The 26,611-nt window shown below is 40.2% G+C and overlaps 2 protein-coding genes, 2 long non-coding RNA genes and 1 other non-coding gene across 7 annotated transcripts; 4 read left to right on the forward strand and 1 right to left on the reverse strand.

The window, feature by feature from the left end:
- Positions 1-263: 263 nt before the first annotated feature.
- Positions 264-5,366, forward strand: LOC135624955 (probable serine/threonine-protein kinase WNK3). The gene is made up of 8 exons (XM_065129113.1): positions 264-463; positions 659-696; positions 820-1,047; positions 1,154-1,377; positions 1,472-1,629; positions 3,030-3,213; positions 3,336-3,479; positions 3,576-5,366. The coding sequence occupies exons 1-8, from the start codon at positions 377-379 to the stop codon at positions 4,499-4,501; spliced, it is 1,989 nt and encodes a 662-aa protein (XP_064985185.1). The 5' UTR covers positions 264-376; the 3' UTR covers positions 4,502-5,366.
- Positions 5,367-7,229: 1,863 nt separating this feature from the next.
- On the forward strand, positions 7,230-13,748 carry LOC103968450 (uncharacterized). Its single transcript, XR_001976054.2, has 15 exons — positions 7,230-7,629; positions 9,046-9,174; positions 9,301-9,412; positions 9,492-9,635; positions 10,408-10,512; positions 11,469-11,552; positions 12,154-12,269; positions 12,363-12,464; positions 12,546-12,659; positions 12,821-12,877; positions 12,950-13,016; positions 13,101-13,154; positions 13,232-13,306; positions 13,384-13,419; positions 13,506-13,748. It is a non-coding gene; the product is annotated as an uncharacterized LOC103968450 (transcript).
- On the reverse strand, positions 13,469-14,795 carry LOC135624957 (uncharacterized). The gene is made up of 3 exons (XR_010491848.1): positions 14,502-14,795; positions 13,698-14,315; positions 13,469-13,605 (listed from the first exon to the last, which is right to left on the reverse strand). It is a non-coding gene; the product is annotated as an uncharacterized LOC135624957 (long non-coding RNA).
- A 17-nt stretch (positions 14,796-14,812) lies between these two features.
- Positions 14,813-18,315, forward strand: LOC108951571 (uncharacterized). Its single transcript, XR_010491849.1, has 3 exons — positions 14,813-17,193; positions 17,307-17,465; positions 17,878-18,315. It is a non-coding gene; the product is annotated as an uncharacterized LOC108951571 (long non-coding RNA).
- A 4,054-nt stretch (positions 18,316-22,369) lies between these two features.
- Positions 22,370-25,379, forward strand: LOC135624958 (uncharacterized). Of its 3 annotated transcripts, XR_010491850.1 has the most exons (3): positions 22,370-22,799; positions 23,056-24,434; positions 25,364-25,379. XR_010491850.1 is itself a non-coding variant. In XM_065129115.1 (2 exons), exons 1-2 carry the CDS (start codon positions 22,734-22,736, stop codon positions 24,154-24,156), a joined length of 1,167 nt encoding a protein of 388 aa, XP_064985187.1. In that variant the 5' UTR covers positions 22,370-22,733; the 3' UTR covers positions 24,157-24,584. The 3 variants fall into 3 exon arrangements, 2 of the variants coding, with proteins under 2 accessions (XP_064985187.1, XP_064985188.1); XM_065129115.1 differs by lacking the exon at positions 25,364-25,379 and having other exon boundaries at positions 23,056-24,584; XM_065129116.1 differs by lacking the exon at positions 25,364-25,379 and having other exon boundaries at positions 22,371-22,799; positions 23,059-24,584.
- The last annotated feature ends 1,232 nt before the right edge of the window (positions 25,380-26,611 follow it).

A 26,611-nucleotide genomic window follows, 5' to 3' on the forward strand; every position in this document is an offset into this window, starting at 1 on the left:
GGGGCACATGCGACACTCCAATAGCAGGCTACCACGTGTGTAGAGGGGGGAAGGGTGACATCTAATACTGTTCCTGCGGAGCAGCAGAACTTCCCCAGAAAGCAATTTAATGGCGTCCAAAAATACGCATTGGCGCAGACGTATTTGAGACGTCTGTTTTTGTTTTCCCGCAGCCGGACACAACAGGAGAAAAACGAAAACAAAAAACAAAAACTCCGACCCCACGCATGCCAAGGAGCGCCTCTGCCCCCTGCCTTTTATTAACACCCGGATCGCGAGCAATTCGACTCTCTGTTCTCTTTGGGTAAATGCGTCGAGCAATTTCAAAGCTTTTCCAGGATTAGTGCTCGAGAGGGTTGGGGACTGGCGGAGAAAAATGCACGGAGGTTCCACGCCGGAGCAGGAGCCGGAGGATCCGGAAGCCGAGTTCGTGGAGATCGATCCCACTGGGCGCTACGGCCGGGTCAGTTCTCCCAATCTATAGCCCTTCCAATCCTTTCAATTTGCCGGATAATTGTCGTATTTGCGGCCGGTGGCCTCTTTTCATCACGGCAATCCCGTGCCGAAGTTCTATGATAGCCGAACACGATTGCTTGTAGCAAATTATTGATTGATTATGCCCTAATTCGTTCATCCTCTGTTGCGCTTGATGTTGCAGTATAAGGAGGTTTTAGGAAAGGGGGCTTTCAAGACCGTGTATCCTTAATCCGTGGTTCTTGGCTTAAGTAGGGTTTGCTTGTTTGTAGTTTCCTTTTTGTCTGGTTGTGTGTTGGCATTTTCGAGCTGTTTGGAATCCTTGACGAGAGCGCGATTTGCCAGCTACAAGGCTTTTGATGAGGTGGAAGGAATAGAGGTGGCTTGGAATCAGGTGAAGGTGGCCGATTTGCTTCGGAATGCCGACGACCTGGACCGGTTCCACTCGGAAGTTCACTTGCTCAAGACCCTCAAGCATAAAAACATCATCAAGTTCTTTAACTCATGGGTCGACACCAAGAATGATAATATCAACATCATCACCGAGGTCTTCAACTCTGGGACATTGCGTCAGTGCGTCCTTTATCCACCGCTTTCGGTTTCTCTTTAAGAATATTCATATTTCTTTTGTTCAGCTAAGATCGCTAGATAATTGTTTATTGTCTGTTTGCTGAATCAGGTACAGGAAAAAACATAAGCATGTGGATGTAAGAGCATTGAAGAAGTGGTCGAGGCAAATCTTGAGTGGGCTTCACTACCTCCATAGCCATGATCCACCAGTAATCCACAGAGACCTGAAATGTGACAACATTTTCATAAATGGGAACCAGGGGGAGGTGAAAATAGGTGATCTAGGATTGGCAGCCATTCTTTGCCATGCTCACTCCGCTCATAGTTGCATTGGTGAATACTGTCTTCCTTTTGGTTGGAATGTTGAATTTCAAATGCTCGTAAAAGTTGGAATAAGTGGTTTTTAGCAGTTATTATGTTGTTACAGGGACACCCGAATTTATGGCTCCAGAACTTTATGAGGAAGAATATAATGAGCTTGTTGATATATATGCATTTGGCATGTGTTTATTAGAGTTAGTGACATTTGAGTACCCGTATGTGGAATGCACCAATGCAGCACAAATATACAAGAAAGTGACCTCAGTGAGTTTACTATATATTCATGGACGATTTAACTTTTCGTTGTTAATTTACTGAGCACTGGATTCATTAATACAATTATTTTGTTTGGTTGCTTCATTCGACTCTTGGCATGATACTAGTTCGAAAATCTTTTTTATCATATTACTAGAACAAAAAGTAGATAGTGTCAATGTCATCACATTATGTATACTTGTGCTTTTCAAGAGCCTCAACAAGCAAGGGTCAACCTTCATATGAAGCTCGACACTGTAATGGCCGTGAGATACCTTATGCATCTTGATGACTTATGATGCCTTGATGCATTTGATAGTGACCATAAGTTGTTAGATGAGTCATATTGCAACTAAAGGCTATTAAAAGATCATGAATTAGATGCTATTTTTTATTTTTTGTATAAAAGAAACCCCTGTGTTTGAATACGAGTTCCTAAATATTGAGATTAATCCATCTTTTGAGATGGTTGAGTTAGGTCTTCTTCTGTGTACTTAAGGCATTTGGTTGAAAGTTCTTTTTATTGAAACTGAATTGTTCTTGTTCAGTCATTTTGGCTGCTTCTGTAAGGATCCCTGTTTAACTCGTAATCGGTTTTAGTGTACCAAAGAAATGATACTGATGGAACATGTGTTAATCCCCGACCTGGACTCACTAACCAATTTGAACCAGCTGGAAATAAACCAAGCTCGGTCGAGAAACTTGTTACTTGGGTAATTGGGTCAAATTTGGATAAACTGATCACAGATTGGGATTTTACACTAGTCCCAGATCATGTTTCCTGTTCTGATGTGACAGCTTATCAAGTTGAAAAAATAATCTAAGTTTGTTCTCCCCCACACTCAAATGTAGCCACCCTTACTAAGTGGGTCATGGTTCATTAAGTTCTGTATTTCATTCTTTTATGGTCAGGGTAGCAGATCATTAAGTAAGTTGGGATCATGTGCTATGATTTGACAGATTTTAACATATCCTTTTTTTTCTTTTGCTCTTTGATGAATCTTTTTTCGTACATTATGATGCTTGAGAAAATGCTAACTTCCCATTGTTCCTGTGCTGTTTATGATTACATGTTTTGAATGTCCTCATCTAATAATTATGTTATATTTCTGTGTGTTGCCATCATATTGTAGATTCGTAGAAATTGTCTTTACACATCCGAGTATAGAAGGTTTTTGTTTGCTCTGTACTTTATCATTCAAAATATTCTAGGAGTTCCTTTGTGTGACTGGGTTCCTATGCTATTTGGAAGTTTAACACAACTTTACTCCTGTTCCATTTGTTTTATTAGTCTTAAGGAAATATTAACTTAGTTGAATGCCATAAGCTTAATGCCTACTTATGTCAGGTGTTTTGCAAAATGATTGTCTGCAGTGGGCTGTCTGATGAGTTTCATTATTGGCATGTAGGGAATAAAGCCTGCTTCATTGGCTAAGGTAAAGGATCCAGGAGTCAAGAGGTTTATCGAAAAATGCATTGCCAATGTTTCTGAGAGATTGCCCGCAAGGGAATTATTACTAGACTCTTTTCTCCAAGAAGATGCAGACACTGACAGCATAGGTTATTCCCTGAGATCATCATCAAGTCAATCAGGTAAAGAAAGATTGGACTGGATCTTATAATGGTCATAGTATATTTGTTGATGTTTATGAGACATGTATTTCTTGTGATTCTGTCATCCTCTTTCTTTTGGTAATTTTAGATTGCAAATGCAGATAATGTTGGTCATTCCAATGCAAGTACAATTTATGGGTATGACCAACTAGAACTAGCTACAGCTGGTCGAGATTTCACTGTGGAAGGTCAACGCAAAGACCTCAACACAATATTTTTAAAGCTACGGATTGCGGATTCAACAGGTTTACAAGTTTGCTTCTTTGTTTACTTGTGACTGATGTATCTGTTCGTAATTACTCTCAACTCAATGTTTCTGTTGCTGATTTGTTTTACCATAGGTCAAATTCGCAACATTCATTTTCCATTTGATATTGAGGCGGACACATCAGTAAGTGTTGCCACAGAAATGGTGGCAGAATTAGACCTTACGGATCAAGATGTCACAACGATTGCTGCAATGATAGATGCTGAGATACATGCCTATGTCCCAGAATGGATGTCAGGAGAAGCTTTTGAATATCATAGCAATTATGTAACAGTTTCTGATTGTCATAGCCATGATTCGGAAGCTGAAGATGAAGTTTCTGCTTTGCCCAATGAATTAGACAATCCAGCTGGCAGTCTTACCCTAGAACGGCTCCCTTCTGGTCGGAAGTATTGGTCTGATTCTCCAAAGGCAACTAGTGTAGACTCTCCATCATCTCTTGCACACTCAAATGCATGTTCTGAGTTGGAATTGCATGGAAGTGAAGACATATCTCTTGAGGTTTATGATGAGAAAGGTGATTCCTTTAAAAAGGATGGCCAGAGGACATCCCGGTCAATTGACCGCTCTTCACCTAAACAACAGATACGTCCCCCAGGTTCTGGTGATGGTGGTGACAATAATCTGGGAATTGGGTCATTACTAATATCTTATAATGCGAGAAACCCATCCTCCACTAACAGTCTAAACCGAGACCTGGATGAATCACCTTCATGTGCTGGATTTCAGTTGTGTAACCGTGGAGTCCACTCTGGACAGCTTGAGGGCAGTGATACCAAACTAAATGAAACTTTTCTTGCAAATAAGTCCGAGGATATGCAGTTCATTGTTAAAAAATTAGAGCGTTTGTTGACTGAGCAGCAGAAGGAACTTGATGATCTTCAAAAGAAGCATAAGGTTGCGATAGCAGAAATATTAAAGAAACTTCCTCCTGAGCAACATAGTGAAGTTCTAAGGATATGCTGCTCAAAAGTCAATATTAACAGGATGCAAAAATAGATATAATCTATACAAGCTCCCTGGCCTCAGGTCCCTTCTCACTGTCAGAGGCGTAGCCAGGTCATAGGAAGCTATCATGTAGATGATCCTTTAGGACCATCTTATGTGCAGACAGTCTTTGACTTTTCCTTACTCCACGTGTGACCACTAGCATACGATTGATTTCTTTTCATTTTTTTCTTCAGAAAATGATAAAGTTTAGTAGAAAGCATGCGATTTGATTGCTTTTAGGGATTTTTCATATTTTAGATGTGCCTTAAAATCACCTGATTCTGGTTCATCCGCAATCTTAGAAGAGCTTATGAAGAGCCAAAGCAATGGGGTTCTCTGGAGATTCCGGAACATGTGCCTGCCTGCCAGGTGTCATAAAATGTATGGCATATTATGGCACATGTCTAAATTATCTCTGCTTGTTGTGGTGCTGCGATATTGTCACTGACCGTTGCTGCAAACCCTGTACCCTGAGAAAGTGATCTACTGTTGCAGTTGGTCTCTCTACCTCTTCATTTTCTGGTATAACCAACAGTTGAACGGGATAACTTGTGTACATTCAGCTACTATACATGTGCTGATGGTATCATCTTGCATATTTTAATAATTACTTTGTATTTATCATTGAGTGCAACTGACAGTCGTATCATGTACAATTAAATCCTTTTTATTTTTTTTGGTTTTATGCCAGTGTATGTGGTTAAATCTTTGGCTTGGTTATGTATTCATCCATGCATGTTAAAGCTTTAAATTTGTGTGTCAACTATGGAATATGGTTGGATAGGCTGAACTTAATTCTGCTGTGAACTCGTGTTCTTTTTGTAATGGGTAATTGTATTACACATAAAAGTGTTATTTCTTTTTGCCTCTGTCACCTTTTGAAGTTGGTGTGATGCTGTGTCTGATTTGTTCTTTTCCACTCATCTATCTTAAATCTTTTTACCTCTAATTTCACTTTAATTCTCAATTTTTATGGTGGAAAGAAGTTGCTGTTCTTAGTGTGTCTGATTGGTATAAACTGATGTACATGTACAGAGGTACTTGTGGTTATTGCAAGTAGAATTTCGCTTTTATTTATTCCTGACGGTCGACACAATTTACTCTTTGGGTGGACCTCTTTTTGTGTTATTAAGATATAAATCTTGATGTTTTCAATTTTCTTCATCCGACGATGTGGCTATGAAGTTATGAGCTTGGCAAGAGTAAATTTGTTGTTTTCTTCATCACATTAACTCCAGGTGTTTCTTAAGGTTCTTCACATTTCAATCTTGGTAAATGATTTTGGAGTTTTGGTTTGTATATCAACTGAGGTTGTTATTCTAGCTGGTGTATTGGAAATTATGTTCAATTTTTGCATTATTTTGTCCAGTCCTATATTACAAGTACAGGAATTACAATGCAATTTTTTACTTTAATCTCTGAGATTGCACTGTGATACCTGATTTCTTCATGGCTCGTTGAATGATGGTAAGAATTCCACTTGTTGTCAACTCATGTTTATTGGCATTATGATCCCTTGTGCTATGCATCCATATTCAAGTCAGCCTGTCTGTTGACCTTTCCTTTTATTCTTTCCCGATCGATGTAGTATTTGTTGATTTGTTTAAATTCTTGTGATATTTTGTTTTGACTTATTCAGATCCCCGAGCATGGGATCCTCCTCGGAGCCCAACTTAGGATGCAAGTATATATCCCTTTCATGATCACAAACTTTTACTCTCTGATGCAGGCTGTGCCGTATCGATCCAGCTGGGACTCAATCATCACACTCTACCTTGTGTTCCAAACAAGTACCTCATCCATGCGTTTAATGGTTTAATGCTCTCGACACATTTTTTTTATTATTATTTCTCTTAAAGCATCCTACCATGTGATTAGCTAACCATGCAGCTTTCACCCAAGTGCATCATCACCTCTCCAACATATTCCCCAGGCTTGGTTCTTATTTTTGTGGAGTGTCCCACATGTTCTTAGTAGTTAAATATTTACATGTCAATTAATTATGGACAGAGAGCTTAGTTTTAGTCTTGTTTGAGTGCAGCTTTTTCTTTTTGTAAATAGCTAGAGATTAGAGATTATTTGTTGTTATGCTTATTGAGTCCACCCACTTGCTTTTATGCTTGCTAGAGATACTACTAAGAGTTCCATTGTGGACAGATAAGCTTGCAGATAAATATACTCTGGGCAGATGAGAGGGATAGATACCTCCAAACCTTGTCTTTGTAAGTATCCCATCCCCATACCTTGTATTTAATTATATCATTTTCTTTTATATGGTTTTAGTCAAAGATGATATATATTATTATCATCATAATCAACTATTGTCATGGCTTATATGGTTATTGATTATTATCATAATCAATCAACCTTTGGTAATTTGTGTATGGATGTAAATTTACTCATAAAATTAATGCAGTCTTACTACAATATTCAAGTCTCTTGTGAGATTTATTTTCTTGGTGGATCCCAACCCCCAACCGGGTTCCATGTTTATTTTGAATTGCTTTTGCTTTATACGTAACAGAACAAATAAAAGAAAGCAGAAACAGTTCTCGGATTTGTGAAATGGTTCAGGTCTTATGTTTCAGAAACAAAAACGAGGCTTCTGTTTTCAGAAATCAAAACAAGTTTTCCGTTTTTAGAAACAAAACAGCCCAAGAAGGCAAACGAGTCTGGCTGGCTCGGGGATAAGGATAAGTGGAAGGACAGGACAAGAAAGCCGTTTCCGGACCCCAGAGAGAGACAGAGGGAGACCGACAGAGAGAGAGAGAGAGAGAGAGAGAGAGGGGGGGGTGGGCGGAGTGAAGAGGGCTATTCTTTTCTTCGCTTCGCTCGTTGTTGTTTCCTCCGCAGCCGAACTTGAATTCCACGCTGTCGAACTCCACTTGCGTATTTTTCTCGTTACTCTTCGTGCTTCCTCGTGTTCTGCTGCTCCTCTTCGAGACGCCGGTCACGGATCACACGAGGACTCCGTAGTTCCCCGTATCTCTCCCTTCCCCTTCCCCTTTCCTGCCATCTTCTCCATAAGGAGAGGAAAGCGGAAGAGGAAGAAGCGGAAGCAGCACCAGGGCACTCCTCCGCTCACCGGTGAGCAGCGTGTTGTCGTTCGCCTGCATCGCGTCCGCCATCGAATTCAGGTGCGAAATTTCTTTATTCCCCCTTCCCCGGTCGAGTCAATTGGGATCTGTTGTTGAGAGCTTGGATGAAATTTGGGCGTTCGTTTGTTGCTCTAGTCAACGACTCGGCGGATTAGTTCCCATTTTTACCAAAAGATGGGTTTTTGGTGCTGCTATTTGTTGTGGATTTGATTTAGATTGATGTGATAAAATTTAACCGCTCTCCCTCTTCTCCCCACATCGTAGATTGTACATGAACCGTGTCAACGCAGTTAGAAATAGAAGCTTTAGCATCTGGGGTTCGTTTGACGAACACCCATCTCGTGCAAGAAGAGATTTTTCTGTAATGTGTCGTTAATAGCGGCGCGTTCATTATGAATTTGCAGCCGGACAACCAACTTGGCTATATCTTGTTGACGTATTAAACCACATTTCATTTTAGGTGATTTAGCAAGGACATGAACAGAAATGTTCTGCACACCCAATCTTTAGTATGTGGTGTCTTTGTTCTTTAACTTTTATCCTATATGAGGAGTTTCTCTGATAGAATCCTCAGCATTGAAAGTAAGCTTTTATGATAAAGTAAGAAATTTGTGTCCTTTCTTTCAGCCCTCCTCATTTGTCTTAGAATTTGCACCGCTTATGAGTCCAAAATTTGACCTTTTATGCACCTTTGCACGTGTGATCTTTCCCTCCACTAAGAAGGACAGTTGACTCAGACTCGATGAGTTGAGAAAAGCATGTGACCGGTAGGTACTAGAGCAATGGTGGAAAGTCAGATCATAGAATACTGGTTGTTCTAACTAATAGTAATGTGATAGACATATCAACTTCATTGCAAACTGAGGGCAGTTGTTATTTTTTGTTTTATCACCGGACAGAATTGCAAGATAAATAAATGTCTATTATTCCTCACTCACAAATATCCAAATTTTTATGGCTAATACTCCATAGATAGTTTGAATTGTATAGGAATAATGATCAATTTTAACGTGAATTATTTGTAAGGAAACCCTGCCCTCTCTGATCCATTTGATATGTAATTTCTTTTCTGCCGATCTGCCCTGCAACTTGTGCTTGAATTCCTGTTGAATTCGGTTGTTCAGCTAATTCAGCAGCATTGATGCACTATATCAACTTTTACAATGTGTCATACTATCTGATGAAGCCATCTGAGCTGAGGAGTCAATGGTGTTTTTTTTGTCTTTTGGTGCTCATTTCTCTAGCTTTCAATTTCATTGATATTTAAATCCTTGTGGTTTTTTTGTTAGTAACAATTTGCTTTGAATAAGATGCTTTCACTTTAATTAGATATATACTTCTATGTCGGTCAACTTTTTGATGCTTGAGATGTTCAGTTATTTGTTGGGCTTAGAGCAACTTACACTGTTTTTACCTCTTTTTGAGTATCTTTTATAAATTTAGGTTTTCATGAAGGCCCACTTGTCCTTTTGAAGAAAGTAATTATGAACTTTCTGAGCAATGTGGAGCAGCTTTGAATTGCAAGAATCAGTCCGTCTTTGTGATCTGAAAACACATGGCAAAACCTGGAAATATGGGGCACAGGTTTGTAGCTTAACTGTTCTTTGGCTTCAAGTTCTTATGGCAGATGAAAGTTCTGAAATTTGTTGATCTTCGTTCAATCTTCTATTCGATTTGATGATTGTTGTCACTTTCTGTTATGGCTTGCAGTGGATTTCTTAGGTATCCAAATGACTGTATGAGAATTATTATAAACATATTTGTTGGAGTCGTTATAGGCTTTTTTATTGGAGTTTCCTTTCCAACAGCTAATATGCCAAAGGTACACTTCTATCTTTTGCTGAACATACATGTTCTGTTGCAGTATTACACATAAGGATTTTACCTGGTTAATTTGGCAGCTCCACTTGGCTGGTAGCATCACCACATGCATTGAGGACAAGAATTCAGGTTTTGCAACCCAAGCATTGCTGAATCACACTTGGCCTTCTATACATAGTCACAACGGAAACAACTCAACAGTACATTATAATGATACCTCAAAGGTATTTATCTTAAATAGTATATTAACTGTGAGATATACTTCAAATTTCTTTTGTGGATAAGTATTTTTTTTGTCAAATTCTCAGTAATATACACAGTATTTAATTGATGGCATGACCTCTGTCAATATTGAACTTGTTCAAAATAATCAAAACATGTCAGGAAAATCAGAAAAAGAATGAAAAGATCTACTAAATTCTAAAAAATATATATTTTTAATTATTTTGCCTTATGCAGTTTCTTGATTTATGTTGAAACCTGAATAGGTAGGATGATCTAGGATAGTTTCAGCAATAACTGTGTAATTTTTATGATGGTCTTCTATATTTCTTTGTTTTTTTATGTTACAGCTGTGGTAACATCAAATTTTGGTTCCTAAGGCATTTGTGCAATAATTAAAATTTGTGCTTCTTTTTTAACATAAGTAACTGTTCCTTGGTTCCTAAATAGGAACATCAATAAAAGTAAATGAGCCTAGAACGAAGTCTTGGAAGTAAAGTTTTGTTCCAGTCAATTTCATCAGAAAGGACCCTTCTGTAACTTCAGATGTCATATCCTAACCCTAACAGTCTTCAAATGAATAATTTAAATTATAGTGCATCCACGAAAGTGTCAAAATTTATCTGTTTCAATGAAGATGCTTTGGTTTAAGCAATCTGTTTCATAGTCTTTCTTAAAACAATCCAATGGGATGTGTATCAGATTGAGAAGATTGGTACTTCAATTTTCCTGTACTGATGACCATATCCTTACCAGATTTTTTAAATGGTCTAGATCTACGTTCCTAAAAATCCCCGAGGTGCAGAAAGGCTCCCACCAAATATCATCGTATCCAAGTCAGATCTTTATCCACGAAGGTTGTGGGGGAATCCAAGTGAGGTAAGTGCTATTGTTATTTTTCACTTGAATATTGGTATTGCTTTATGTTGTTATTGTGTGATATTTTATATGCATCTTAGATTATTTGAATGAAAACTTTATATTACTGACTGTAGTTGCTGATAGTATGCTTGGCAGGATAGATATATCTTTCCAATTGGACACAATCGTTGTACTAAACATATTCAAATCTCAAATCTGTTTTGCATTATTTCATTTTAGTAAGAACTAAATTTTCAGTTTCTTTCTTTTTCATTTGTAAGATGGGCTAATATTTGTATATATTGGCTACCTTACATATACATGAGAATGAGAATACCATAAACCCCTTTATTTCATTATAACACTAGTTTCGCCCAAGCTATCTCATTGTGCATGAACTTCTGGATATGTATGCATGAGACTGACTAATTAGCATTGTTGTCATATAAAGCCAATTACAATTCTGCAATTGGGTATTCCGTATGTAATTTCTGTGATGTGCTATGCAAGTTTGGAGGTTTTTTTTTGTTGTTGTTGCAAGTTTGGAGTTGCTGTGGCTCTTTAGATTAATAGAGAAACACTGACAGTGTAATATGTTTAAACTTTATTGTGAATATTTTTTCCATTTATGCATAATCCACAAAGCACTGATATTTTGTGATCTCTTCATAGATTGTCTGTATAAATGCTGAACCTAATAACACTGCACTTTTGCTGATCATGTAAGTAATTTACTCACTTTTGCTGATCAGCTTAGTTGTAGGTAATTTACTCACTAGCTGGAGAAGTGCATTGGTTTAGTTTTCATAAATGATTGATGCTAGATAACTGTCTTACTACCTTGCAAAGAACTTTGCATGATGAAAGCAACCAACCGAGAAAAACCTATGGATCATTCTACTTCTGTTCCTTTTATGCTTAACGCGTTCATTTTTTTTCTGTTTCTGCTAAGGAAACATATGGTTGATGTTCAGGATTTTCAGATACAGCAGAAGTACCTAGTAACTTTCACAGTTGGATATGACCAGAAACACAACATCGATGCAGCAGTTAAAAAGGTTAGTGGAGGAGCACCTAAAGTGATCCCTTTTTTAACTGCTAGCCTAATGACTCTAGGTAGTGAGTGCTGTCAAGCTGATGTAGCTTGTTCTGAGTGACGCTTCTTCCCCTCTTTCTGAATCTTGGTCTTTCAATCAAAAACTTCAGTTCAGATTGTCACACCCATGCGACGTAGTACACTCCACCACCCACTCTGAGGACTTGGCTTAAATTAATCTTTTTATGCCACATTTCTTTTCCATAACTAAACCCACTTCAGGTATAATTTGAACGTATTTTATGGTCAGCATATGTTGAAATATGATTTTGTGCATCTTCATATCTGATGCTAAATAGTTCGCCAAAGGAGATATAGAATTTCATATGCTCAAGTTTTTAAGAACCTTCAGATATTGGCATTTGAACTATGCAACAAACCTATTAAAAGGATGTTCCTGAGATCATGCAGAGGAAGTCTAGCTTATAGTCTTACATAATAAAAGTACTTGTGATTCTTTTTTACAGAGTCTTGATAGTATAATGCATCTCTTAGGCACTGACATGCAAATTATTACTACGTTTCAAGTTTGCATCTGACTTGTGAGAAATTTGATGTTGTAGTTCTCGGAAAATTTTACAATCATGTTGTTCCATTATGATGGACGGACAAGTGAGTGGGATGAATTTGAATGGTCAAAGCGGGCTATTCATGTTAGTGCCAGAAAACAAACTAAATGGTGAGTGAAGAATTTCAAATCTTCTTACACAGAGTTGCAGCACGGGTGACAATTGAATTATTTAGACATTCTGATTCTCCTGTTTGATTCAAGGTGGTTCGCAAAACGGTTTTTGCACCCCGACATTGTGGATTCATATGAGTTCATATTCATTTGGGATGAAGATCTAGGAGTCGAGCATTTTGATGCCGAAGAGTAAGTGTGGCTTTCCCTGCTTGAGTATGCATGCTAAATTTTTGATGCACCTGTAAATTAGAAATTGGTTTGCCGCTGCAGATACATTAAGCTGGTAAAGAAACATGGGCTGGAGATTTCACAACCTGGCCTACAGCCTAGTAAAGACTTAACATGGCTAATGACGATGCGGAGAGAGGGAAGCGAAGTCCATAAGTGAGTTCTCATTCGATTCAATTCATCTATTTTATCCACTCTCTTTTCCTTTCATTAGAATACCACCACATTTTATTAGACCGGCATAAAGAGTTACATGAGAATATGAATCCTTGCGTTCCCAAAAGATTCATATTAACATTATGGTTGGTTTTCGACAGAGAAACAAAGGAGAAACATGGCCGGTGTTCCGACCCTCATCTTCCACCCTGTGCTGCGTACGAAGCCATACTTGTCTCATTTCTACCACTTTATAGTCACTCAAGACTTGTTTCTCATCCCTTGTATAGGTTCGTCGAGATAATGGCGACTGTGTTCTCCCGAGATGCCTGGCGTTGTGCATGGCATATGATTCAGGTATTTTCATCTCTTTTCCTTCTCTCTCTCTCTCTCTCTCCATTCCTTCATATGCAACTTCGAACGCCATTATCATCAATGCAGAACGACTTGGTTCACGGATGGGGTCTTGATTTTGCTCTTCGGAGATGCGTGGAGGTACTTCGTCGACAACCGGACCTTTTCGTGCTGCATTTTGATACTCCAGTTTAATTTCTTTCGCAACTCCGATCCAGGGGGCTCACGAGAGAATTGGAGTCGTGGATTCGCAATGGATCGTTCACCAAGGGATTCCTACGCTTGGTAACCAGGTAGGCAGATGAGTCGATGATGAGCAGCAGCACTATGTTTCTCTGTGCTCTAACTTCCTCTTTCCATGTCATCACAGGGACAGAAACAGAATGGAAAACAACCATGGAAGGGGGTACGGAATATATTGCTTGCTTCTTCATGTCTTTTGATCTCCTTATACTGATGCTAAGAAACCTGTGTCACCGTCACATCCGGCAGGTACAGGATCGGTGTAGAAAAGAGTGGAAAATGTTCCAAGATCGGATGGCCGACGCTGAGAAGGCATACATATCGAAGAGATGGTGATGAAGCCACCAATCTGTAGAACACGGTGACTCCGAACGTGATCGATTCAACAGGTATCACCAATCGATATAAATTATGTACTCTCGATGGTAAGAGGAAAAGAACCTGCTTTGGATTATATAATCTTAAAATGGAGATACAACTCCTTTGTGGCCATGTAAATTTTGATCCTGTTCTCGTATCAGTCCATCTGATAACGAAGCCGCAAGAGACCTAGCTCCCTTCTTTCTCCCTGCACAACGACTCCCACGTACGCGCGCGCCTTCGCTAGCTTTCCGATGACCGCCTCTTGCGCTTCCACCTGCAACACGTAAACCCTGTTTTTGTTAAAGCCCTACCGAACCCTGGTTTCTTTCCACGTCGTCGACGACTGCCCGCTGGGTATCCACCCCCGGCGGCGGCGGCGGCGATGGGGTAGAGCAAGTCGGGCGAGAGGCGGTCCCACTGCGCCAGCTCTCGCCGGTACCGATCTCTCAGGTCATGGAGGCAGCGCCTCAGTTCCGCCTCTGGGTCCGCTGGCTGCCGGCCGATCCTGCTCCGCCTGCGGCGGCGCTTGTAGACGAAGCCCCCGTCTTTGCTTCTGTCCCATCGTCTTCGTGTAGCTGTCTCATTCACCTTCTTCTCTTTTCTCGTTTCATATTTTGGCTCCTCTTCTCTTCTCTTCTCTTCTCATCTCTCCCCTTCGATGCTTGGTCATAAGAGGACGAAAACAGTGGGACCTAACTGGCGAGGTAAAGGCGGCCACATGAAAATGACACGACAGGAACATTTAGAGTCTGAAAATTGAGATTTTTTTTTTTTTTTTGAGGAAATCGCCCTACTTTTAATCTAATTAAAAATATTTTTTTTTTTCATAGGTCGAATAGAGGTGATGGAGATGGAGAATTAATTGGTCGAATATAAGTTTACCTTCACAATGATTTGGGCTTTTCTTGTTGGTTAGTATAGATTGGGACATGTCCCCAGACACATGTCTCGCCGGACGCGGAACTTGCCGCGTCTGGGCCTGTCCACCTGTCCTCTTGCTGGTGCACCACCACTTCATCTCCGCGGCACCGCCACCTGGCTTTCCTTGTCTGCTTTGAGCGAAGGATTTCCCCGTCGTAGTCACTGCTCCTCCCCCGTTGACAGTGGGAGGAGAAGAGATGCGTGCATGTGTAAGCTTCCCACCAACTTCTTCCTCCATATCAGGTGGTGGTACCACGCGGAATTCATCCACCCCGCTATAATAAACACACGATTGCCGAGGTTGCATGTCAGCAGTGGGGTGAGGAGGAGGGAGAAGGTGGGAGAGAGATGGGGCTACACAACCTGCCGAGCGCCGCCGAGGCCTTCTTTCCCTTCGCGCTGCTGGCTTACGCTTTGCTCCCGGTGGCGCTGCTGGTGGACGGGGTCAGATGGGCGGTGGTTCGAATGATCGGATTAGGCGGTGGTGGTGATGGGGAAGAGGAGCGCATGCCAGACGTCGGAGCACGCGTCGTGGTGTGGAGGCACGAGGGTGGGGTCGACGACGGAGAGTGCTGCGTGTGCCTCCATGGCTTCGAGGCGGCGGCGGAGGTGAGCCAGGTGGCGGCATGCAGGCACTTCTTCCACAGAGAGTGCTTGGAGAGGTGGCTGTCTCACCTGTACGCCACCTGCCCCCTCTGCAGATCCATGGTGTAGGCATCGTGTTGCTGCAGCGATTGCTTCCTCTTTTGCATTTGGATCAGCGGTTGTATTGGATTATGTGATTCGGAGATGTCGCCATGGATGGATACTGCAGAATCCATGCAACCATGTTGCAGTGTGTTCATGTATCAATTAGAATCACCATAAACTAGTATTAGTACGTAGTTTGTACATGAGAACAGGGGATTCGACTACTACTTGTCATCAATATCTAATTTTGATTTCCTTGTTTTTACCGAAGATTGATGTCTTCTTTGATCGAAGAGAGACCTTTTCTTGTGATATATTGCAGGCTAATAATTCGAACAAATTCCCTTCTACCAGCTGTCATTGTCTGGCTGTGTCTCTCAACAGTCTCAAAGTCGACAGAGGCACATCACGACACAGTTTCCTTCCGATGAGGAAATGGAATTAGGAAAACATCAAGTAATATTAATCCTATTCGATTAGCCTTAACTTAATGAAGTTTTTGAGATTTGATCCTAAGAATTATTATGAACTTATTAAGATTTTATCTGAATAAAAACTAGCAGAAGCATTAGACACACATCAAGATTTATTTTAGAGTCCAAAATCTTGCAGGATTCCAAGGTTTTGAGTTGTGCAGACGCAAGCATTAGTTGCAGTGGCTTTACAGGAGGAACGCATACGGAGGAAAAGGGTCAGAGGGGGAGGGACCGGAGGCGGTGGGACGTGCAGTTGCTGCATCCATCTGGCCATCGTTTGGACCCATTCGCATTGAGAAGGTAGAGCTTCGTACTCGTCTGTCGATGGTGAGTGGCGCTTTTGGTCCTTTCTGCTGCTACGGCCAAATGCAATTAAAGAAGGAAGACGACATGTATGGATCCTTCTTATGCATGTCCCACCTGTACGTCTGTGCCTTTGGACATTGAGAATTCTTAGGTTCACGATTAGCAGTCAACCTATCCCAACTTTAGTTCACTAATTTTCTGCTGGAGGTGGGGAATTTGCCATGAAATTTCTCGTGGGTTGCTCTCTATGTGGTTGCTATCGAAGCCACTCTTTTTCATGCTTCAATTCCTTATATCTTATTCCTCCATCGTACTAACATCGTCATTGATGAGTTATTTTCATTGTGTTGGTCATTGCACCATTCGTAACAAAGGTGTTCGATAAAATGTCTATGTTGTTTATTTGTTCATGTCTTAAACATTGCAATAAGTTTGTTAGTCCTATTTTGTTTAAGTTTTATTATTGTTTTTGACTTATAATCATCTTGTTATACAAATACCGTGCAGAAATCAAATTACACAATTGCGGAGCCTCCAACCCGGGTGTGATTTTCTAGAACTAAGATACGATCCAACCATCTAAGCATCATAGAACTTTCAAATGACAAAGGGTCAAAATAGTATTACATGGGCACTTATGCACGATGATTTTGTATATATGATGGGCTGTCCTGAACTCTTTATTGGATAACTATTTAGAACTTATCAAGTCTTTTCTTTTTTTAATTTTGTAACACTCACACATTGTTTGTTTGTGAGATTCCGATTATGTTTTAACGAAGCAATGGCAACATTTTGTTCATACATTTGCTCGTTCATTTACTATTACTTATTGATTAACTCATTTCTTTTCTTTTTGAGTCCTATGGGATTACATGAGATTACAAGGAGATTGGCTCTTTTCAAATGGATATCGGAAGGGGTGTGATATAATATGCACAAATAATGCTTGCAAAAATAAATAAAATTAAAATGTCTCAATCTGATTTGTCCACTGCAATCTGATCTGGTTGGCTATATGGTTGTTTCAGGGGATTGAAGGCCAATTAATCTTCTGCAAATGTGTTCACAATGGTGCATTTCTACTTGCGGCCCATCAAAATACATTGGAGTTGGCATCCTCACTGAGAAGTCTGTGGGCTCAGTTTGCATGTTTGTGCAGAAATAGGAATGTAGATGAGGTAAATTGTTGTTTACGTAGAGAATTAAAATGATTCATCCCTTAATAATATATGCCTAGAATCCATGTAGCCCATTAATTGTTGATTTCAGCAGGCCAATTAATCTTCTGCAGATGTGCCATTACTTGATACATTTCTAGTTGGTGGCTCATCAAATAACATGGAGTTGGCATCTTCACTGAGAAGGTTCAACACAGGTGTCACAGGTATCTCTTAATGGTGTCTGTGGGTTCAGTTGGCTTATTTGTGGAGGAATACGAATGAAAAAAAAGGTAAATTGTTTTCTTTAGATCCATCAGTACTATGCCTATAATCCATTATTGTTGGTTTAGGTTTGCTTGCTGGATCAATATTTATGCTGAAGAAAAATAATGTGTTTTCTCCAAAAGAAAATTAATAATAAAAGAGTTGCCCACATGTTGCTTGGAGAAATGTGGCAGAGAATTTTTCTTTTTTCATTTTTTTTAAATCTCACAAACATCAAGCTTGTAGCTACAATATTTCATAGATTATATATTACTAAAATATATTTCATTGTTTGAACTTTTTTTAAAAAAATTTGTGAGAAATCTGAAATAAAAACTCCCTGTTTTCCATAATTTCAGTAGCAGTAATCAGGTATATTTTGAGATCTTTATGTACTGCAGGGTTTTTATTGTCTGATGAATCTTATCTCTTCTGCAGTGCCAAAAGGGAAGTTGTGATCTTAAACTTGTTCTTGCCAAGGTAAGGATTGATGATATGTTTGCAGAAAATTGAATTCTAAATGGAAATCTCTTTGGGCAAAGACAAACCACCAAAAAAAATACAACATTCCATGTCATGTAGACAATAAAGTCAACTCCTAATGACAACTTTTGTTGATGCAAGCAACTAAGAGTGGCCAAAAGTCTATCATATTTACTTATGAGAGAAAGCCATTGGTTCCTAAATGCCTGGCTACAGGATCAGTATGATGTCTTGTGCAAAGAGAATGTGGCCCTTCTTTAGTGTTGTTCTTGTTCTTCATGTTTCCTACAACAAGAAACAAAAAAGAACAAGTTCAATTAATAATCTCTTTTTTTTCTTTTTTTATGTCTGTGTCTTTGAAACAAGCATGATGGTAATGACTTGATGTCAAACAAGAAATTAGGTTTTCCCTTGAGGAGCAGGTAAAATCTCAAACTCAAGAGTCTGTCATCATTTCTTGTTTTCTATTGAGATTTTTAAGAAGCAGATCATTTTGGACTCTCAAAATCATTCATAGATAATTGAAATTTTTTATCGATAAGATATAAAAAGCAATGTCAGCAAACATGATCTCCTCTTGTATCTTAAGAAGCTTTCAGATCACACCTTAACCAGATACTACAACTTCCATGTTCCAGTTGTGTTCTGTGCTTGACATCATCACAGCTACAAAAGCAGAACTTGGAACTCTTGAGCTCATAGACTTTGGCAGTTTGCTGTGAAACCTTAAAGGTTGACAAAGCATTATTTAATCCTATCTGTTCCCTAAGCTTGAGTGAATACTTAAAAAGCCAGTTGGCCTATGCCTTTCTTCAGACAACTCATATTAGATTTGCTGGAGCTAGTTAGGTTGATTACCTGAAATCAAGACAGTCAACTACCATCCTTTCAAGTGGCCCAAAGGTTAGGTTTTGTGGTCCAACAGACAAAACATGTAGTAGCACTTCAGCATATTTTAATTACCATAAAATAACTTGCATATTGAGGTCATCCGAATTTATGTTTCTTGGCAACTACAATGACATCATTACTGAAACTGGAATGCTTCCATGGAATGAGCTAATAGTATCATTGACTGAATTCATTCTGCTTCTTTAGATTATATATTGATTTGTATACCTCCTTCCTATTCTATAGAAAGCCAAAACCTCAATGAGCTTGGGAAATCTCAAGCTCAGCTTGTGTACTGTCTAAATGACCTTCATGCAGCCAAACATTGTCTGCATCAGTGTCTTCTGGGACTGAGACTTGGCATTGGTGGTTGGACAACTCTGATATCTTGAACATTACCGAGCTTTGATCTCTCATGCTTAGCTGCAAAGAGCAGGTGAAGTTTTCCACTGCTAGCAAGCAAACAATGCATGCAGCACATACTCTCCCTGAGACTGCATCAGTAAAGTGAGCAGAATTGGCTGGAGGCAAAGCTGAGTTAGGTTTGAATACCCAACAAATCATTAAACTAGTCCGAGGAAAGTGCCACCACTTGCTGTCATGAGTCTTCTGATCCCTCCCTGTGCAGGGTTTTGTTTCTGCTGGTAATTGGAGTGAGGAGAGTGAGGTGATGAACCTAATCTGCCATGAACAGTGTGGCTGGTGAGGAACACCAGCTTGGGCCAGTTGTCATGAACCCTCCCTCATGTGCTTTTCGAGTATTTCCATCACTGTCAAGCATGGCCAGGAGCAGATGGGTTTTGGGTGAGAGCAGCCGAAGGACCACCACCATGGCTTCCATATTGTTCATCTGACATAGACCAGTTTTTCCTTTCTTAAATGACAAAAAAGAAAAGGGAAACACTAGTCGGGGGAAGAAGAAAAGAGTAGGTATAATCCAAGACATGCACCAAGAAGAGAACATTCTGCAGCTAGAAAACAAAAGTCCATGATGAGAATCACAGGAACCAAAGCCTATGAGCATGACAACCACCTTCCTCACAATTTCTAGGGCAAACAAGGCTATTTATTTCTTTATGATCTGATGCATTTTAAAGTCATTGGTGGGTGGGACACTCGTGTGAAAGACTCACTCTATAATTAATCAATGGCTCTTTAAAGTTCGTGCAATTTGTTTGATTTGATCTCATCCCTTTTGTTTTCTAGGGTCATGAGATGCTTGTGAAAGCAAAAAATGCTAGGAAGAAGATGTGGTAGGGGTGTTGCATTAAAGTGAATGCTCTGCCATCCATCACCACCAATGGTGTGGAGAAGACAGCCACTTTGGGGTGGCAATCGAGGCCACCAATTCGGCACCCGTGAGCCGTCCATGATCGATGTAGCCTCACCCATACACCTTGAAAGAGAAGAGAAGTACTGCACTGCAAAAACAACATCCACCAACCAATAATTATCCGATGAGATATAGTGCAGAGGGAAATGGCACACCACAGGCAAGTGTATGATTCATTTAATTTCCATGCTCTTCGACCACAAAAGTTGTGAATGCGTTTAGTGTCTTTAAAACGCATAGTTATCGTATTCGGACATGAACAAAGGATATAGTCATCAAATTCGGATGAGATTGATTGATTAGATCGAAAATAAAAATAAATTGTTGATTGAAAATTTATCGTACATCGAACCCGATCAATCGATTATTTCATGAATGAGAATAAATGGTTGAAATAATCTCGATTTTGTTATCCTCATATTAGTAGTATTTACTTAGGAATAAGATGAAGTGTATAGAATAGAGAGACGAGAGATTGATATTTAATGTGTAAAGTGTCGAGATAGGACGATGAATGTTAAATAGATTGAAGTGGCCATGACAATAACAATGACACAACTCGGTGTCATCATCTTCCTCTTTCTCCATTGGGTGACGGAGTTGGAAGGAAACATTAAAGACATGACGTGAGCTTATCCACGAAGACTTTTTCTATCATATGTGTGCATGCAGTCGCTTGATACAACAGCAACACTGAGTGGCCGAAGGAAGAAGACAAGGTGAGACAGCGAGCGAGTTGAAGTCTCGTGGATGAGAGAGAGAGAGACATGGAGCTCTTACTCTTCCACTCACCTTCTTTTACTCCGAAGACTATCTAAGGCTGTGCTGGGTCAAAATATTCTTCCGCGTCACCACCACCAGCAACGAAGCCATCCAAGTGCAATACGAGCCACTGACGGTGCTCTTGGAACCACCTCTACGTTTATCGACGCGCAAGAGAAGAGGAAGAAGAGGAGAAAGAAAGATGCAAGTGGTGGAGAAGTCTACTGATGGAATCCAAGTCAATCGAGCATAGAAATGTCTGGTTCATTAATTTGCAAGAGTTTGTAATTGGTGCAACTGTTGGTGTCGAATAGTCTTTCATTTCATTTTATTTTATTTTATTTTTGGTCTAAATCACGTAGCACTCATCTATGAATCTTTCAACTCGAAGAAGTTCTAGTCAATCTATCTTCCATCGTAGATTTCTTTCTCTAGCCTTCATTATAATATTTTTTAAGATTTATGTTGAATGACATCGAAACGTGTCTCGAGTTTATCGTATGTCATTTGTGACTTTTATATCAATATAAGTGCATTATATTTCTGATTATATCTTCTTCTTTTTTTGTATGTAAATCTCATATCATCTTAAGCGAGTCTATTTATTTTTTCATGAATTCTCATTTTTTTTGGAATATCATATAAATATACTCATCTAGAATAATAATGTTAGTTTCACCACACTATTACGTCATAACAATTCAAATTGATATGTGCAAAATATTTAATTGATTGTAAATGATTAAATTTTAATATCAAATTGGTATATATGATACTCAAACCGATACCTAAATATGAGACAAGAATATATTAATCAATTTAGATGTTTTAATAAAATATATAAATTCTTATGATTAAATAAAAATAAAAAAATAATTATAAATATTAGGATCGTATAAGTAAATAAATATTAAATAATAATAATAATAATAATCAAACAGCGTCGCAATACATGCGACGAGCCACATTGGTGGATTCGTCTCGGGCAGATCCAAGCAATTATTTCGAGGAGGAGACACGTAGCAGAGATAGAGAGAGAGAGAGAGAGAGAGAGAAGACGAAGGCCGGTCTTGGAACGTGAGCCAGAGTGTGTCTCCCCGCCGCGCCGCCCATGGAACCCTCGCTCGCCAACACGAACAAAACACCGCCTTTACCGACACACCCTCTCTCTCCCCGGGCCATATCCGCGCCGCATGCTCACCTCACGGGTATATACTTCGTCCTTCGACCCATCCCACATTCCGGTCTCTCTCCCCTGCTCGAGGAAGCAACAGTTGGGAATAGCACTCGCAAACTGCTTCCTTTATGCTTAATCTTTTCGGTCGTACTCCTTTCTCCATTAAAGAAGGGTTTTTTTCCTGCGTTTCCTATGGGGATGGATGAGCGAATTTTGAATGGGAAGCGGAGGTGCGCTGGGCATTATCTGTAAATATTAGGGTGGGGGGGGGGAGAAATGGGCGCTATATCTGTCATCAAATGCAACATCAAAGACACAACAACATTACAGCGAGACAAAACAACAAACCAACGAGGGAGAAGAGAGAGAAGGGCGAGGCGAGGATAGAGAGCGGGCGGAGATAGAAGAGAAAGAGAAAGAGAAAGAGAAAGAGAACGGCTATTATAAGGCGGTTTCTTTGGGATTAAGACCATAAGTTTTACTTGAAGAAGAAAAAGAAGAAGCAGCAGCAGCGATAGTAGGGCAGGGGAGGGGCGGAGGAGAGGACGGCCGGACGTCGCTGCGCTCCAGCGATCGGCTGTGATCTGATCCGCGCCGCGCCTGGAATTCCGAGCCCTTTCGAGGAAAAAAGAAGCGATCTTTTTCGTTATGCCGGAAGCGGGTTACTATTGTTCTAAGAAGACGGACGACATCTGCGAGGACGTCTGCGGCGAGGTGATTCACCTTTTTCTATCCCTCGTTTCAGATCTAATTGTGTTGCTTCTTTGTCTTCTGTTCGGGTTTCAAGACTGGAACCTTGGTTATTTCTTCTATGATTTCCGCTTTCAAACCCTAAATGATGGTGGATTCTCTCATTTGTTCTTGGAATGAGAATAAGTCTCGGCTTTGGAGATTTGAACTGCAAGAACTCCCATTTCCCCAATCTGTTGGGTTCGATTTCACCCTTCTGATCGTTTGATTTCTGTTGCAGCAGACGTCGAGGGCAGCGCTGAGCATGTCGCGGCTGCGGTGCGCTCTCCGGGGGTTCGATCTCAAGGCATTCCTGCTGCTCTTCATGGGCGTCCCCGTCCTCATCTTCATCATCTACCTCCATGGCCAGAAGATTACCTACTTCCTCCGCCCCATCTGGGAGTCCCCTCCCAAGCCCTTCCGCACCATCCCCCACTACTACCACCCTAACATCTCCATGGAGCGCCTCTGCCGGCTCCACGGCTGGGGCATGCGTGATACCCCCCGTCGGGTCTTCGATGCCGTTCTGTTCAGCAACGAGCTCGACATGCTCGAGATCCGGTGGCACGAACTCAGCCCTTACGTCTCAGAGTTCGTCCTCCTCGAGTCCAATTCCACCTTCACTGGGCTGTGGAAACCCCTCGTCTTTGCTGGCAACCGGAGCCGCTTCAAGTTCGTGGAATCGCGGCTGACCTACGGCACCATCGGGGGGAGGTTTGTCACGGGGGAGAATCCGTTCGTTGAGGAATCATACCAGCGAGTGGCATTGGATCAGCTTATTAGGTTTGCAGGCGTTGAAGATGATGACTTGTTGATCATGTCCGATGTCGACGAGATCCCAAGTGGCCATACGATCGACCTCCTGAGATGGTGCGATGAGATTCCCGATAAGCTTCATCTCCAGCTCCGGAACTATCTCTACTCCTTTGAGTTTTACCTTGATGACAAAAGCTGGAGGGCTTCGGTTCACAGGTACCAAGCAGGGAAGACCAGATATGCTCATTTCCGGCAGACCAATGATCTATTTGCTGATTCAGGGTGGCACTGCAGCTTCTGCTTCCGTCATATAAGCCAATTCATATTCAAGATGAAGGCATATAGCCATGTCGATCGGGTGAGATTTGCCTACTACTTGAATCCTTCGAGGATTCAAGATGTGATCTGCCGAGGAGCAGACCTGTTTGACATGCTTCCGGAAGAGTATACATTCCAAGAGATCATTGCCAAGTTGGGGCCGATACCTAGTTCGTATTCTGCTGTTCACCTTCCTAGTTATATACTTCAGAATGTTGACCGGCATCGATACCTCTTGCCTGGGAACTGCAAGCGAGAAAGTGGGTGAGTTCTATTGGTGGCATCGTAGGTTGCTTGCAAATTCTACGAGAGTGTTGCTGAGAATTTGATGACCGTACAACTATGATGAAGATGAGTATCTGACATGGTTGGATGATTCTTCTGGGACAAAAGGACAAGCATCAACATTTTCTTGCACTTATCTCTGCAATATCATTTGGAGCTGATCATATCTGTACAAGTTTTCCTGATGCCACCATTTATTTTTGAGGGAGATCAGTGAATTTAACTACCATGGGAGGTTGTTCACCCCTTCTTACCTTATTGGTATGTGACATGACACCGGTTGTTGTAGAATGGAAACTGAGTGATGTATCCTAAATTTTATTTATGGGATCTTGTTTTCCTTCAAAAACTGATTTATCGATGTATTCTTCTTCAACTTCCCTGGAAAATCTAGACTTCATCATTGTACCATGTGGTTTGTTTCGCTCACTTCACTTGGTGATGCCTGTGGAATTGTGGAAGATGTCCTTTGGAATTCCATATGGTTTATGCTCATGATTTGGACTTGTGTCACAACCAATATCGTGGCTCCATGCACAATTAGAAATGCAGGTGCAGGAACCTGCAGGGCAAGTTCTTAAGCAAATCAATAGTCTCTGGGATATATTCCATGACCTTTTGACCACAGTGACTAGATAACCAGTCCACGAAAATTTCTTAATACTTTTGCAGGTTATTATTTATGTTAAACTGCATCCAGAGATCTGAAAATACATGGCAATGGATATTTTATAAATTGTTTTCTTTCCAGTTTATTTCATGAAACTGTATCTCTAGGCACTTTTTTTCCTGATGGGCCATGTGTCATGCACACATGATATTCCACAACAAGAACACCAGAAGCTATTGCTGCTGTGGTCCACCACATGGATCCTCGCATATCATTTAGCATCTTCAGGCGTCGCACTCTCTATCAGCCACATATTTATGATGTCTTTAGCATTGCTTTTAGTGAAGTCCTGTGTTTTGTGACTTTTGCCATTAGAATTGACTCATTCTTATGCAAGTCCACTTCTTTGGACAATAGAAGTGCATTCTGTTGTATGCTCAATTCTTTGATGTGAACTGCTTGTTGGCATCCAAGCATTTTAATTTTTTACATTCTTGCTCAGTTGCTCGCAATTTCGTCCAATTTCCATCTAAATTTCTCATCTTGAGGTATTATAATTTGCATATTTTCCTATGTGTAGATTGTTCTTTTGCTGCATTGAGGAAGGAAATTCTTTCCTGCTGAGGCTTCTATTTTTTTGTTCCTGTGTAAAGCGATTGATGCTGGCGTGACTGCAGCAAACAAGGCCATTCTATTTGTACTCGTCTTGTTTTCAAACTATTTGTTCATGTCATAGCTCATAAAAGGCCTCTGAGATTCTTCATTTCTCACTTCTTTCACCTCTGCTGTTGTAGTTTAGCAGATGAATATATGGAGATTAGATGCAGCGATTAAACATACAAGTGATCCTTTATGTCAGCTGCAGGCAATCTGAGGTAATAATTGACATTTCCAATTTAGAGATCTAGAGTTCAATTTGAGTAGTCTGCTTAAATATGCTTCCAGATTGGTTTTCTAGTTGAAACTACTTTTAACTAGATGCATAAATGTGTAAATTCCAGCTGTAAAAGTCTTGGGTGAAATATAGAATCTAACAAAATGCGTGAGTTACAGATTAGGGCTGTCTTTGAGCCTTGATTACTTTCTTTATCTAATAATACATCATTATTTACATACTATGGTTATGGTGACTGATTCCTTTTATACAACTAGCGACAAATATGATTCAAACTTTGCAACTCCTCTTGTCCGAGCAATGGGTGGGCTTTGCAGCTAATATACACTTAAAAAAGTGTTATTTGCCATAGCTTACTGAAAACATCTTATGGTTGTGAAAGGTTGTCTTAGAAGTAGATAACCAAAAAATCCATACTTGCTGTTTTCTTTCCTGTGCCTTTCTCATATTTATTGCTGATCATTTACATTTTCTTATCTTTTCTCAATGATGGAATTGGAATCATATCACCTTCTATGGTTAATATAAAAGGAATTGCATGAAACTCTAATTTGTATGGTTTATTTCAGTCTTTGTGATGTGCATGTTGTTGTTTGTCTAGCAGTCTGTCCTTATTTTTGATGTCGTAGTCGCAAAGCTACTTCTTCTCTTCGAAAACATCCGATTGGCTAACTTGTTTTCTCGAGTATTTGCAGGATTTTAAAATGATCAGAGTTGGGCCATTTGGTGTATTATAAGATATTTAGAAGACTTGACCTTTGTGTTTCCAAAAGATCTGCACTTGGAAAGTTGTGGACACTAATTCTCTGTGCAGGTATCATCTTTCCAAGTCAAGCAGGTCAAGCAAGTTCAGTATCAACACGTAATCGGGTGGGATGCTCATCCTGTGAAGCTTGTGCTTTCTCTCTTGTTGATGCCTAAATGTCTAGAAAT

This window comes from Musa acuminata, chromosome BXJ2-10 (genome assembly GCF_036884655.1).
Source record: "Musa acuminata AAA Group cultivar baxijiao chromosome BXJ2-10, Cavendish_Baxijiao_AAA, whole genome shotgun sequence".
Lineage (NCBI taxonomy): Eukaryota > Viridiplantae > Streptophyta > Magnoliopsida > Zingiberales > Musaceae > Musa > Musa acuminata.

Bases quoted from the DNA above. Each gene is read 5' to 3' on its own strand.
- LOC135624955 (XM_065129113.1), top strand. From the start codon at position 377: ATGCACGGAGGTTCCACGCCGGAGCAGGAGCCGGAGGATCCGGAAGCC. The intron at 697-819 runs GTATCCTTAATC...GCGATTTGCCAG, and splicing joins AAGGGGGCTTTCAAGACCGT to CTACAAGGCTTTTGATGAGG. The intron at 1,630-3,029 runs GTGAGTTTACTA...ATTGGCATGTAG, and splicing joins TATACAAGAAAGTGACCTCA to GGAATAAAGCCTGCTTCATT.
- LOC135624958 (XM_065129115.1), top strand. From the start codon at position 22,734: ATGCCGGAAGCGGGTTACTATTGTTCTAAGAAGACGGACGACATCTGC. The intron at 22,800-23,055 runs GTGATTCACCTT...TTTCTGTTGCAG, and splicing joins GCGAGGACGTCTGCGGCGAG to CAGACGTCGAGGGCAGCGCT.